Raw genomic sequence first — 14,805 nt, 5'->3', positions numbered from 1 at the left:
TGACGTCACCTCCCGGGCGCAGTGTGTATGCGCAGTGCTCCCCCCGGCTTCACCTCCCGGAGCGGCGGCTCACGGGTATGGGGAGGAGCGCGCGCTCCCATCGTACTGCGCATGCGCGTTGCGCCGAGCGCACGCGCTCTGCGGCCCGCTCGCCTCCTCCCCACCTCCGCGCTCCGGTCGCAGGCGCCGCTGGAGGGGGACAGTGGCAGCAGCGCGGAGCTGCGGGCCGGGCAGGCCGGGGAGCCGCCGACATGGTGTTTTACTTCACCTCCAACGGTGAGTGGGCCAGGGGAGAGCGGGGCGGGGGGGCATGTGGCGGGCCGGGTCCCGGTGCTGGGAGGGGGGCGCTGGGCCGCGGCCCTGCCCGGTTCGTCACCGGTACCGGCACCTGCTCCCGGCCCTGGGCACCCCCGTTAGTCCGTTCGGTGCCTTTTGGCGGGCCTCTGGGCTGGGCTGAGCGCAAAGGACCCGCTTTGGGCCAAAGTCGGCTACAGCTTAACGTGATTTCAGGAGCTGGGCTGGGGGTCTCCCCGGGGCTAGGGGCTCTCAGCAGCGGGCAGTAACCCACTGAATGAACAGCGGTGCTGCTAGGTGACTTCGGAAAAGCTCTCTCAAGCGTCCTGCTGTCCGAAGCCAGAGGAAAGGCATAACACATAAATTGTCTCGTTATTTTTCCTTTCACGTAGACCGTTCTCTTTTGCTTGCCCCTGTGGAAAGGTCAGCCATTCTGAAGCATCAGGGATCCGTGGTTTGATCCAGTACAGGCTAATGATACAGAGGGTCATACAAGAATGCTCCTTTTTGGTTTGCCCCCAGTCATTTCACCGGTGTGTAACTGGGTGAAATGGAAGTTTCAGTATGGTTTTTACCCCATTGTATCTGCAGGCTGCAATTTTATAGCGTTGCTTTCCTCAGTTCCAGAGATGAAGTTCCTTAGTGAGAAGGATTTGAGTGTTTGGCTGCCTGTGCGTAAAAGAATACGGATTTTGAGTAATCTCCGTTTTGGTTATGTTAGTGTTCCCCCACTGTTTTGGCAGGATGGGCTTCATTTTCACGGAACCATCACTAATGCAACTTTATTTTTGAGCATTTAATGTTATGTTTATGGGTAGTGCCTGGAGTCATGATGATCTTGCATCCTCTGGACTCTCCTATTTGGCCAGGGTGGATTTTTTCCAACCTTTGACTCCCACAGGCCCATAATCCTTTCGTATTTTTGAATTTCCATTTGGTTTTACTCCATTACTAAATTGAAAAATGTTGCCTGGTCTTTGTGGTAGTGATGTTGGATTTCTAGTAAAAATGCCCTCATAAAGAGCTGGGTCAGTAAGCAGCTTGGGACCCAAGTCATTTTACTGTGAGCTGTAGCATGTGAAGCATGTTTACTATTTTAGTGACTAAAAATTTGAGGTTAGACACCATGTTTTCAAACGATGCTTTTTTGGAGGCAGATTTGGTCACCTGCATTTCATTTGCTTACGCTTACTCCTTAATTTGCGTACTATTGCTTTAGAAATCCCGCTGTGGATTCTGTTTGTTCCACAACGGTATATGAAAAATACAGATCTGTGTTGCTGCAACAGGTTGTTTCAGCCACTGGCTGTTAGGGTGTGAAACTGTCTGCTGAAAACCTGCTTGCAATAATTCTTTGTGCTGAAGTGCTCAGCTGCTCTAGGTCCTGGGGAAGAACAGCTAAATTTGAGCGCAGCGCTGAGGCTTGTAGCTATTTGCCGCATCATTTGCTCTCACACAAGGTAATTGTTAAAAATTGTAGAAGCTAGAAATGTGACAATCTGGTAGGTAGCATTGCTCTGTAATTGGGATTTCCCTGCTGTCATATACAAGAGCAGAGCATTTTATTTTTTTTTTAAGCAGGCTGCTCAGTGGTTTCTGCAGCAGGACTTTCCTGACTGCTCTGTGTCCCTCTCCCAGCTGTGCTGACCTTTGGTTATGATGCTGAGAGGACATTCATTTGGCTTCCCAGAACTGGCAGTGTCTTTACTGCATGATGGAATGAGCCCTAAAGGAGAGGAGGACTTTGTTTTAAGTGTCCTCGAAGGGCACAGATGAGACAAATAAGTTTATGGAACTTCGGTCTTTCCATTGTTTTGTGAATTTTAATCCTTCCAGACTAGCTGGGGGAGGTTCACGTTGGGCTTCTGATACTTTGGGGAAATGAGGGCCAGGCAGGTGAGCTGTTTCACGCAAGGCCACACAGGGACTTAATCCCAGACTGTAAATACGATGTCAGCCTTTCTGGATCTCAGACGTGTGTTTAATTGGACAGGTGATACGGTTACACAGATACAATATGATCTACCTGGATGTTGAGTGTGTTTTGCCCAGAAAGCTGCTCCTTGCTGGATAGTCTTCCATGGAAAGCAGTGGAAATGCCACTGCCACTTTCCAAAGCCCATTGAAGCATTCGGGCTAAAATGTGGAGGAAGCTCAAAAGAATCTTCCTTTGGCCCCTAGGAGGGAAGTGGGATGGATGGATGAATGAAGCAGTTTTCATTCTGATTTCTGTGACCGAGACTGGTGTGTTTGTGATTTCTTGCACAGTTTCTCCAAACCTCTTTTGATTTGTTTTCTTCTTTCTGTCCCTCAGTTGTTCCTTCCGTTTACACCATTTACATGGGAAAAGATAAGTATGAAAGTAAGTACATTGATGTAACGATGCCTAATGGCTTAGATTTAGATTTTGGGGGTTTTAAGGTCATTTTGAAAGGATGTCTTTGATATATTGTTTGAAACTTGTCCACCCTTGCAAGTGGTTCATACTTACCCCTCTGAAATCCACTGTGTTACTTTTAGTTAGGATAAATACATTTTGTAAATGCTCTAGGCAGAGTAACTGCCTTCAAATACAAGTGAAAACTAACGGAAAACCAAAAACTGTTCAGATAAAAATATTTTTCAGGTTGTGTTTGAAAACTTTTTGCAAACCAGCCTTCTGTTTCCCTGCTCAGTCTGTATTTTTCCCCTATCCAGTGAGCATTCGTACTTTGTAGGCTTCCCATGCCTGTCCTCTCCCTCACAGTGAAGGTTACAGTTCTTCTGCGGCTCCTCTTTCTACATCAGTGGATGATGTGAAACTGGGCATCTCACTCCAAGGGAAAAGTGTTAGTGTGGCTATTTTGAAGACTTGCCCTGAAAGTCTCCCCCTGTTAGATGCATATTTGAAGAAACATATTTTCACTTTAAAATTGCAAAATTTAGTGATGGAGGTGTTCGTGGCATACCTGTTTCTACCATACCTGGACCAGGCAGGTGCAGCATTAAAGCCCTCTTCTCTTTCTGTTCAGTCACCACACAGTGGCTGACCAACAGTGGAGGATTCCGGCTTGACAGGTAGTTGAGTTTGTTGTTGATGAGGTCCTGGGCTTTACTTATTGATGCTTTTATTCCTGCAGATGAAGACCTAATAAAGTACGGCTGGCCTGAAGATATCTGGTAGGTACTGAGAGTCACTGAAAAAAATTGCCTTTCCTTATGCAGCTGAGTTAACGATTGTAACAGCCCTCCGGCTTCCACAGGCACTGTAGAGTCTCTTTTTTTCCAGGGCCATTTAGCAGTTTAAATGCAACCCCAGTGTGAAGGTGGATTGCAGCAGACCTGGGTGCAGTTGTTGGGACTCCGTTGATTCAGAATCCATTCCCCTGCATCTGCCCCTCAACCCCCCCCTCTTTGTTCACCATAAGAGCTGGCCCTTTTGGAGAGCTTTTTGGGGTTTATCTGTGCCTGGAGCTGCTGGAGTAGCAATAACCTGTGTAACTCCATACATAGATCTTTGTGTTTCAGAATAGAGGTGCTAGCTTGCTTTTACTGCGTTTAGGAAATGGGGAGAGTTAATGGGAAGGGCAGCTTGGTATTTGTAAGAGAGAGCACCCCCAGAGTCAAACAAGAGTAGCAGCTCCTGAATATCTCCATGCATGAACAAGTAAAATGAGAAAAAACAAAACGCTATCAAAGACCAGGGAGAGTGGAGGCACAAGCCATGTGAAATCACTGAGCAGTCAGACCGGGCCTGGGGGTGGAGCTATGAGTTTTTTGAGCACAGTAAGTGCTGTGCCTAGAGAAAACTGTCTGTTGTCTCCCAGTGCCTTTTCCTCTGTATGTGCTTCACATCACAGCACCACAGGGCGGTGGGGCTGGGCAGGGACCCCTGGAGCCCACCCAGCCCACCCCCTGCTCAAGCAGGCTCTCCTACAGCAGCTGCACAGGATCGTGTCCAGGTGGGCTCTGGACGTCCCCAGAGAAGGAGACTGCACAGCCTCTCTGGGCAGCCTGTCCCCGTGCTCCGGCACCCTCAAGGGAAAGAAGTTTTTCCTGCTCTCCCCACGGAGCTCCCTGTGCTGCAATTTGTGCCCGTTGCCCCTTGTCCTGTCGCTGGGCACCGCTGACAAGAGCCCGGCCCCGGCCCCCTGACACTGGCCCTTAAGGTACCTGTGCGCATCGCTCAGGTCCCCTCTCAGCCTTCTCCTGCCCAGGCTGAACAGCCCCAGCTCCCGCAGCCTTTCCTCACAAGGGAGGTGCTTTGGTCACCCCTGTGTGCAAGTACTGGCCTGGCATGTAAAACAACCTGTCTCAGGAGTTGGAGTCAGTGAGCAGGAGCAGAAGAGTTTGAGATTTTGATTCTTGCTGGGTGAAAGCCATGTGTGCTCTAAGCAGACCCACTAGAGCAGTGGCCAGGTGGGCAGAAGGAAGCACACTGACATGTGTGGGTTGTTTTTTTTGGCTTGTAAGATCTCATTGGAAGAGAGATCCAAGAGAAGGGAAGTTCCCTATCCTGTTAGCAGCCGTTGGTGGCATCTTTGCTGGCTATATTAGTCCGTAAAGTTTCTAGACTGATAAGGTTTGTGAGACATTTATGAAGGAGTTGGCTTGCTTTCGGGCATTGTTGCACAGACCAGAATGTATCACAGTTGCTGCCCTCTGCTAACAATTCGTAACAAGAATCACCATGTGGCAGTGCTGTTCACTGCTCACGAGGGCCTTTGCCAGGATGAGCTGAAGTGTCTTGGTAGAACTGAAGCTTGAATAGGTAGTATCTAACGTGCTCCATAGGGGACATTTTGTCAGCAGGCAGCTAACTGGCGAGGGAATGTTTTTTTCTTTTCTAGCAGGAGGGATGGTGATTCAGCAGAATAACTGTTGTACCAGTATCACATTCACTTTCGGTCTCATGTTTGTCCTATTGCTACATAATTTAAAGTATGCCTATACTGTTATTTAGGAGCGACCTTGAGATGCGTCCTCAAATTGCCTGAACCATAAAAGTCATCTTTCCCTATCTTTTTTGTATCTTATAGCTCACACTGACATCATCCATGCTGTTTTTTTCGGAATCTAGTGCCATCTCAACAAAATACCATCAGTCCTTTTGTGGAGGTGTGGGAGTTGTTACCCTAATGGTGTCTGGCACCTTTTAGACTTACTTCTGTTTAAGAGGGGTCCAGTGGAATTGGAGTAGGAAGCTCGGGAGGGACAGGCAAGAGTTCATGCGTTGGTGCTTGGTGGTGGTTTTCTGTCCTGCAGCAGAAAGGAAAAAGTCCTGTTATGTTAAAAGAAAATAGTGTTAAGGAAGGCTGGGAGGTGACATGAGATCAGTTCCTCCCCGTCTGTCCTTGAAGTCTGCAGGGTTGGGGTGAGTGTTGATTGGGACAGAGGCTTGAAAAATAGGTGGTCACGGCAAAGACACAATCAAGTTAGAAAAGATCTGGTGAAGAGCAGCTGGAGCCATCAGGGAGTTGTACAGCTGTGCTGTAAGGAGGACAGAAATGGAGAGCACTCTTCAGTCTGGTGAGGAGAGGGCTGGGGGGGTGGAAATTGAGGCTTATGAAACCTTGGAGGCAATGAATGAAGTGAGCACAGAGCTGGGGTTCACCTGTTATTGGGACTGGCACTCGCTGAACCCACTAGATCCTGTGCACTACCCAGGCAGCATTGCCTGTTGCCGCTGTCAGAAACTGAAGGCTGTACTCCATGGACCGTTCTACTGAGCAACTGGGATTTTATTTTAATTTTTTTTTCCTCTGTGAGCTTGAGACCAGTCATGTAAGTGGTGTAATGGGCAGTGCCTGCTGTGGAGTTCATGAGTTGGCTGTTTCTCTTGATAATAAATAGACAGACCAAAACACCACATGTGTAGGCTCATCATGTGAGTGTTGTCTGCATGCAGTATGCCATTTAAAAGAAAGAAGAGGAGGGGGAAAGGGGTTTTATTTTTTTGTCCTCCCATTGAGAGGACTGGTGTTTCTTAAAGGGCAGTGTCTGACTCCCTTACCTCCTTTTAAACATGTATATCGTGAACTATTCTATAGTTTTGTTGTCCATGGAGTGGCTGTTTTGTCACTTCCTAGGAAGTAAGTCTTTCAGAACAAATCACCATCTCTTATCCTCTGTTAAATGTGCTTTTTTTATTCTGTAGGTTTCATGTGGATAAACTCTCTTCCGCGCACGTGTACCTTCGGTTACACAAGGTAATTCTGTGACACCTATATTTAAAAACCTTAATATTCACCCCCAAAAGAACTGCACCTGGCCATTCTGCAGTGATTCCCATACACAAGACCATCCTTGCTCACGTGAACCAGGGCTCCCTAAGGGTGCAGGTAACCACCAGTGTGGGGAGGCTGAATTTACAGCCTCTGTTACTAAACAACGCAGAGAGGAGCAGGAAGATTAACATGGTCCAACAGAACTAGTGATTTTGGGCTTGACACCAGGCATGGGGCTAGGATCCATCACCCTGTTAAAACAGGGAGAATGCCTTTGAGAAAAGCAAGGCACAAATCACTTGCGGCGTTTCGAACCTCTCCTTACAAATGCCACGAAAGACATGTGAAATGTGGAGTGTAGAGGTCCTGGCCATGTTTGCGGAGCATTACACCCTGCTTCTTGGCTTTCAGGCGCTCATCAGCCCCTACAGCCCCCCACCTCCAGCCACTCACGTTGCCTTGCTCTGTCACAGGGGCAGACGGTGGATGACATTCCTAAAGAAGTTTTGATAGACTGTGCCCATCTAGTGAAGGCGAATAGCATTCAAGGTAATACTGGTTTCCTGGGAGATCGGTGTGAGGTGTTTGTGGCGAGTGTTTCTGGTCCACACGAGCATGTGTTCTTTTGGATCAAACATTTGTGATGTTTCTGCTGTGGTGCTTTCTGCTAAGCCTATGCCTGCGGGTCTTACGTGAAGCAGATGTCATTTGCAGCTGCTGGGGCTGCCCATTACACTTTTATAAGGAGGAATTTTAAATCTCTGAAATTCCTGTTTGTGTCTCCATATTGCTGCCTGAGCCAAGGAGGGCTTGCAGTCTCTAACACCACCTTGGGGCCCCCTTCCATAGTAATCGCTCTTCTGGCAAAGACGATCTCCATCTGGAGTTCGTTAACACTGCTGCAGCGCTCATGTTACTGCAGAAAATGATGTCGTGGTGTTCTTCCGTTTCACTGTAATGCTGGAAGGACTTCTCAGTTTTCTTCTTTCTTGCCTAGCTAGTCATGTTTGTGACAAGAATAACTGTCAGTGTTTCCATGTGCACAGAAGACTTTTAAGACCTTTCAGCACGTAAAGAATTGCAATGTTTCCCTTCTCCCCTGCTTCCTAGGTTGCAAGATGAACAATGTCAATGTGGTGTACACACCATGGACTAACCTGAAGAAGACTGCAGACATGGATGTGGGGCAGATCGGCTTTCATAGGCAGAAGGATGTAAGTGTTTGCTGTGAGCCAGTGACAGTGACCTGGTGGCAGACTGTAACCTTTCTGTGTTAGGAGCTGGGTGGATTGTCTTCAGCATTTGCCCTAAAGCCAGGGAACTGTCCACTTGAGAAGTGTAAGAGAGATACCAGGAGCGACTTGCCTGATCATTACCTGAAGGTCCGTGGTTGGGTGTCAGCCTGTAGCAGAGTGTAGCCTGTACACTGTGTGTTTCCAGACTGCAGCATGGTGCAGCTGACAAGTGTTTGCTGATGCACAGTGGTGTCGCACGTTGGTCTGTGCTATCTGTTTGAATTTATCTCCACGGAAATCATCTCTTACTGCAGCTGAAGAGCCTGCATATGAGCAGTCACTTTGGATCAGCTCACAGGCAGTAGTGTAATCACACGTCTGGAGGGGCTCAGGACTTGGACTTGCTGTGCAAAGGAGGGCTGTGTCGGGTCCTGGAGGTGTCTGTTGCTGTGTTTGCTCTACTGTCTCTGCTCCGAGAGCTGTCTCACCCTGCTGCTGCTTCTGAATTTGTTAAACCTGTTAAAAGGCAGAGCTGCTTAGCTTTGGTATCGCATCAAGGCAGCACACTAAGCTATTTCCAAGCCTAACCTGTTACCTGCAGATAATGTTAATGCTTAAATTCTTGTTACCAGTTTGGCTGCTGGGAGGGAAGGCTCTCTAGAGGTGCAGTTGCTTGACGAAAACAGTTCTGGACCAGGGCAAGAAATGCTAAAAACCCTGCAGTCAAGAAGCAGCCTGTGAGCTTCTCTGCCCAAAATGATCTGCAGAGACTTCCTGCCACCTCTTCAGGAATTGGCAGAGACAAGTTCTTGTCTCTTGGCTGCTTTGTTGAGGCATGTGCCAAGAAATGAAATTAGTCATGCTTATGTACTTAGCAATGCTTATGCTTATTAGCAATGTGCTTCTGAGTGTTGGGAGTAGGCCTCTCTATGCCATTACACAACCTGCTGAATAGCCCTCGGTGGCAGTGATTTTCCTTAGCATCTGTTTTTGTGGGATTCAGCCATGCGTACAGTGGAAATAGGTTGTTTTCTTTCTGTTGAGAAAGTGCCAGAATAAAAGTATTTTTTTATAAGGATCATAGTTCTTTGCACTCCAAAGGTGAAAATGCTGACAGTGGAGAAGAAGGTGAATGAGATCCTAAATCGGCTAGAGAAGACAAAAGTGGAGCGCTTCCCAGACCTGGCTGCTGAGAAGGAAGCCCGGGACAGAGAGGAAAGAAATGAGAAAAAAGCCCAAATCCAAGAGATGAAGCGGAAGGAAAAGGAAGAGATGAAGAAGAAGAAAGAGCTGGAAGAACTTCGGTAAGTAATGAATTGTAGTGCCAACTTCTAACTTATGCAGTTTTCATCGGTGCTCGGAGAGAGTCATGGGTCAGCAGTTTCTGTTCAATACTCAGCCCAGTGTTACTCAGTGTTCAGCTGACCTGCTCTGGCATAGACGTCTGCACGGCCCAGTGATTTCCTTTGTCTTTAGAATAAATGCATTTTCCTCATTTCTCTTAAAATAAACCTGGATGTTAAACCATTGTTAAAAAGAAAGGACTGTGTCTTTTGAAACCTGTTCTTAACTTGGGTGAAATTGGGCAAGCTCTCTGTCATTGGGATGGGAGCAATGGCTTCCAGGTCCATGCAAGCCTTGGAAAGCACCAAGCCTTCGCTAGTGTTCTTCAGCTTCCCCTTGCGTCACTGATGTTAACTGAAACACGTGTGAATCTTCAGTCATGTGCTCCTTTAAACACAGAATGAGGGGATGGTGTTTTGAAATGTCATATTGACCTCTCTGTCGTCTGGCAACCAAACACGCAGCAGCATGCGTGAGCTTGTTCCTCAGCACTGACGGCCCTGTGCAGCACTGGATGCATCCGCTGGCTGGCCCCAAAAGCTCACTTTTAAGCTTTAGTAAGTCGTGTTTATCTGTAAATGATGGTGAAACTGGAATTTTAAAAACTCCTGGATTTCCCAAGTGATTCAACACATGTAGAGGTCAGAAAAGAGGGCTTAGAGAAGCACAATAAACTGAAGTCACCAGCAGGCACATCTGTGCTTCAGAGTAAGAGCTCTGCCTGCTTATTTAGCCGTGCCCCAGAGCTGCCTCTTGGCCATCCCCCAAAGTAAAGGATTTTCTGCCTCCTGGGGTGATCTAGCTGGTAGTTCCTGAACAAAGCTGTGGGGAAGCAGGCTGCGTAGCGCCTGGGCTTTCTCTGGTTGTTTTAATTAGTCAAAGAATATGAGATAAGCAAATACTTGTCTAGTCTGCCTGAGTTCAGAAAGGAAGAAAATTTGTTTTTCTGGTACTTGTTCCTGTTTTATCATAACGTCTCTCTGTTGGTGGGTTTTGAAAACATATAATGCAAAATAATGTCATTTCCCTTCCAGGAGTTACTCATCATTAATGAAGGCTGAGAACATGTCCTCTAATCAGGTAAGAGCCAGTAGATGCCCACAGAAGCCTTTCAGAGTCAGCTGAAATTCAATGCGGGATTGTGATGGTACAGCTCCTGCTTGACAGAGCGCATCTCCGTCACCCCTTCTTGGTGAAGGACATTGCCACTTTCCTCTGCTTTCTGAGAGGGCCCTGTTGCTTGTACGTCAGCCAGGAGGAGCCTGTGCTGCTGGAAATGTGTGTGAAGTCCTTCCAGTGCCCTTCCCACTCCAGAGGAAGAGCAGGTAGAGTTTTTAAGTGCAGCACCAGGCTTGCCTCTCCTTTTGAGCTGCTTGAGCATCACCTGGTGCATGAGCAGAAGAGTTGTCCCTAATGGTGGCCAACCATGACCTGCATATGCCACCTTGGTACTTCAAGGGAGGCAGGGGAAAATGCTCATTTTTAGCCAGAAATAAACTGGAAGTGTAAGGAGAACAGTTTGGGGAGGGATGGATATAGGTGCTGAGGGGCGGAAGAGGAAGCTTGAAGGGATGTGCTTGCAGAGAGCAAGCAGGTGCTGGCCCAGGATGAGCAGTAGAATACAGCTGCAGTCTGATCGTGGAAAAGGAGCCAAAGCAGGGAGGAGCTTGAGGGAAGTGAGAAGGTGGATCACAGGAGGGCTAGGGGCTGAAGTTCGGAACAGGTCCTGCTGTGCACTGGATGCACCTGCGCTTTGCCTGAGGTCTGGCGTGTCTGCAGCTTCCTCCTTGGTGGGACCTTGGGCAAATAGATCTTTGAGCTCCTCTGAGTGACCCTCAGTTTAAAATGCAACTTTTACATCCTAGTCCCTGACTAATCACCTAGGTGAGTGTGTGGTTTTCAAGAATTCCTGACTTTTTTGCTCCTGTTTGGCATGCAGATCCACTTTGAAACTCCAGCTGGGTTGATGTGGGAGCATCTCCTGACGTGCTGAAGCAGGCAGTGCCCTATTAGTGACACTGGCTAGGGAGGGGCACAGTGGAAATGCTGTGCAGGGGGTCTCCTCTCAGTACCTGACCCTCACCTGATGCCAGATTGTTTTCCTTCTCCCGAGTTGGAAAGAAGCTCAGGTTGTGATACAGGGATGGTCCATGAAGCTGCTGGAGAGCCTGTTCTCTGGTTCCTCCCCAGCTGCAGCACATGGGCTGCAGTTTCAGGGAAGTGATGCACTGCAGGGACAACAAATAGTGACTGCTCTTTCACAACTCGGGGCTGTTCCCCCTCCAGACCTGCTGTTGTGCGTCTGTCTGGTCTGACTTCATGGTGTCTGTGGCAGGAAACCAGAATAGCAATTCTGAAATCCTGCTGAATGCCCCATTTCACCATTTTCCGTTTTAGCATGCACAATGATCCTGATTTGTCTTTCTTCCCACAGGATGGCAACGATTCAGATGACTTTATGTAAATAAAGTCTCTCTCCTTTCTCAATCATGAGGTGGTTTGGGATGTCTTAAATGTGTCACCATCGCTAAGAATGCCAAAAAAAACCCGCAAAAAGTGAACTCTGACTTCATTTCTTCAGAACCTGGTTGGTTCTCCCGGCAGCCTAACCAGCTCTGTGCCATGGACAACTTCTGAAAGGAGAAGATCAATATGTCTGCACATACATCTCTTTCGGGGATGTGGGTGGAAGGAAGCAGAATTGACTTTCAGTTCTACAAAGACAATGGTATTTATTCTAGGGAAGGGGTTGGTGTAGCTCTTAATACAGTGAGATTTAAGGAAAACAAATTTGTGCTGGTCTCACTGCTGCCCCGGCAGTGGAGCGACTCAGAAACAGTTGCCACTAACCCAGTGTCACTGGTATGTGCACGAATGTGAGGCTGCTGACTGCGTAACTCTCATCTTCACGCTGGCAATGGTCAGCAAAGCTGGGGGATCCCTCTGCGATTGGGGGGTGTACATTTGGGTAAGCTCACAGCTGCTGTGCAGACCTCCCCAGCCTTGCTGGCTGTAAATCTGGTGGCTCATTAAATACAGAGCTACAGATGATGAAGTCTGAGCTCGGCTGTTGCAGCCTGCATAAGTGCATGACCACAGGCTGTGATATGTGCCTTTAGCACAGCGTCAGAATAGTCTCGAGGTGTATTTTCTTTTAAATTCTGCTCAGTGTCTGGGCTGTTCCTTGGAAACCTCTGAGGAGAGAAGTTTGTGATGAAGAGTTGAGTTTTGCACAGCGGCTGCGCCTGTCCACACCAGAGCTCTTCCCTGAGCACTCTGTAAGGTTTCTTGGATAAATCTGTATGAAACGGCCGCGGTGATCCTTGCAGCACCTGTATATATGTCATAATTAAATTCATACCATGCTGATAAAACGTGCTGCGAGGTGGGAGTCGGCTGGCGTGCTTGTGCCTTGGTGAAGAGCAGGGAGGGTGTGCGGGGTGTCTCAGTGCAGCAGAGGCATGCGGAGCCCAGCTGTGCTGAGGGGGGACAGGACAAGTCTAGGAAGGTGGGTTTGGGGTGTGACTCTGGAGGCCACGAACTCACCTGCAGCCTCGGGAGGTTGGGGAAAAGGCCCCCCCGCCTCTGGCTTTGCATCTCCCCAGTGTGAAGGAAGGATGTCTGCTGGTTCAGGGGTGGTGATTTTGGGGAGGAAATATGCAAAAGGAAATTGAACCTTAACGAACTGAAGTCTTGACAGCCTCATCAGAGAATACTGAATTACTGCAGGAGAAGAAAACTACCCTAGTACAAGGCCCTGGGGGTGTGGGGTTGGGGCTGGGGGCAGTGAGGAGGGGTTCAGGCCCTTGTCAACCCATTTCCTTGCTGGGAGGAAGAGGATGGTGGGCTGTGCATCCTCTTGCTGCCCATGTCCTGTCTCTGCTTGGGCTGACCTGAACCTGGAGTGTCTCCAGCTTGTGCCACTCCAAATTCTCCCTGGTGTCCCACCTGTTTAGGGACCTGATGTGCAGACTGGCCCAGAGCCTGGTGGGGGGTGTGTGTGTGGGTAAACCACCCCGGGTCTGGTAGGGACGCTGAGGCACAGTGCAGCGACCGTTTTCTTTCCCCCCTCCCAGCTGCCCCTGGCAGAGGCAGGGGAAACGCGGGGAGTCCGGGCGGCTCTGGTGGAGCAGGGCAAGGGGAGAGGAGCTGGGGGGACCCTGTCTCGCCCTGCATACCTGACACCGCTGGGTCTCCCTCCTTGCCGCTATCAATGGGCCCTTTCATGGGATGGGGTGTTGGCTGGGGCGGGTGACCTGGAGGCTGGTCATGAGCTGTGCTGCCATCGGCACCACCCGCGGCTGCAGCCCTGCAGCTGCAAACTGTTGTGCTTGGCTGCAGCACCTGTCCAGTGCCTCCAGTGTCCTCTGGCCTTTATCGATGAGTGATGGCCCGTGTACATGGCTGCTATGGGCCATGTGTCCCCAGACACCTCCTGCATGGCTGCCTGTGGGCTGCGTGTCCCCAGGCACCCTGTGCATGGGTTCTGTGTTCTCAAGCACCCTGTGTATGGATGTCCGTGGGGCTGTGTGTCCCCCAAACACCCTGTGCATGTGGGCTGCGTGTCCCCAAGCACTCTGTGCGTTGATGTCCATGGGACTGTCTCCCCCCCAAGCACTCTGTGCATCTGTGTCCATGGGGCCTTGTGTCCCCAGGCACCCTGTGCATGGCTGCCCAGGGTGGGAGATGCTGGGTCCATGCCGTCCCTCCATGGCACTGTTCAGGACAATCCATGGGGAAGGGCAAGGATGGTGAGAGGCTGTGCAGCCCCAGCCACGATGCTCCCCTCCGTCCCCACCCGCTGGCCAGCAGCAACCAAGAATCACCCTCCCGACAGCAAGCGGTCCCAGCTGCCGTCAGCACTTCCCGCCCAGCCCTTCCCCACCTCCACTCCTCGTTTATTTATTAATCCTTTTGCTCCCAGCTCTGAAATCCTATCACCCACCCTTGCCACTGCCCGGAAAGCGCAGCTCTGGCTGGTGTCAGGGGGAAAACCCTGCCCTTGCACATTTTTTTGCAGGGCCGGGGGAGGATGTGGACGCCCATCCACAGGCACTGGCACAATATTATGCTAAGGCTGCTGCCTGGCCAGATGTGCTCTGGCTTTCCACAGACGCAGGCATTTGGGAAGGGGTGAGGAGGTCAGGGTGGGGGTTACAGCATGGCCAGGTCCTGCCTAGTTGGGGGAAACTGAGGCACAGTGTGGTGCTGGGCATGGCTGAGGCTCCGACCCCCTGCTGTGTGCCAGTTTGGTTACGATTCAGCATATGGGCTGGGTGCTGAGGGTCGGTGCGGCGCAGGCAGCACCCACTCCTGGCACCCAAACCCTTACCAGCACCCACGGCCCAGCCACACACCCACAGCGCGCTTCCCTCCAGCCCTCGTGGCCATGTCCTCACCACTGGCACGGGAGACAATCACACAGGGACTCACTGAGGGCTCAGGACCCCCAGATGGACTGGCATAGCCCCCAGCACCAGCAGCTTTGCAGGGTGCCCGTGTCCCGTCCTCCCCAAGCACCGGGCAGGTTTGCGTCTCATCCCTTGTCACCAGCTTGGGACGGGGTGCCCCCACCAATTAAACCCCCCTCCCCCAACCTGGGGGAGCTCAGGGCTGTCTCCTGGCCCCCAGCACCCCAGCAAGTTGAACCCAGCCCTGCCCAGGCCTGTGGCCCTGTCAGCCTGTGGCCCATCTGTGTAACGAGTTGACAGGTCTCTGCTCCCCCC

General features: G+C 50.2%; 1 protein-coding gene across 2 annotated transcripts; it reads left to right on the top strand.

The window, feature by feature from the left end:
- Window positions 1-126: 126 nt before the first annotated feature.
- CCDC25 (coiled-coil domain containing 25) lies at window positions 127-12,453 on the top strand. 2 transcript variants are annotated; one of them, XM_037392459.1, is made up of 9 exons: window positions 130-276; window positions 2,609-2,656; window positions 3,414-3,453; window positions 6,431-6,482; window positions 6,974-7,049; window positions 7,611-7,714; window positions 8,837-9,039; window positions 10,114-10,159; window positions 11,514-12,453. In XM_037392459.1, the coding sequence occupies exons 1-9, from the start codon at window positions 252-254 to the stop codon at window positions 11,541-11,543; spliced, it is 624 nt and encodes a 207-aa protein (XP_037248356.1). In that variant the 5' UTR covers window positions 130-251; the 3' UTR covers window positions 11,544-12,453. The 2 variants fall into 2 exon arrangements, with proteins under 2 accessions (XP_037248357.1, XP_037248356.1); XM_037392460.1 differs by lacking the exons at window positions 10,114-10,159; window positions 11,514-12,453 and having other exon boundaries at window positions 127-276; window positions 8,820-8,915.
- Window positions 12,454-14,805: the final 2,352 nt, after the last annotated feature.

Source organism: Falco rusticolus, chromosome 6 (assembly GCF_015220075.1).
Source record: "Falco rusticolus isolate bFalRus1 chromosome 6, bFalRus1.pri, whole genome shotgun sequence".
Taxonomy (NCBI): Eukaryota; Metazoa; Chordata; class Aves; order Falconiformes; family Falconidae; genus Falco; species Falco rusticolus.
The sequence above is the reverse complement of the archived record's forward strand: the minus strand, read 5'-3'. Positions and strand labels throughout refer to the sequence as shown.

Excerpts from the sequence above, each read along its gene's own strand:
- CCDC25 (XM_037392459.1), top strand. The coding sequence starts at position 252 with ATGGTGTTTTACTTCACCTCCAACG. Across the intron at positions 277-2,608 it reads GTTTTACTTCACCTCCAACG|TTGTTCCTTCCGTTTACACC; the intron begins GTGAGTGGGCCA and ends TCTGTCCCTCAG. Across the intron at positions 10,160-11,513 it reads AGAACATGTCCTCTAATCAG|GATGGCAACGATTCAGATGA; the intron begins GTAAGAGCCAGT and ends TTCTTCCCACAG.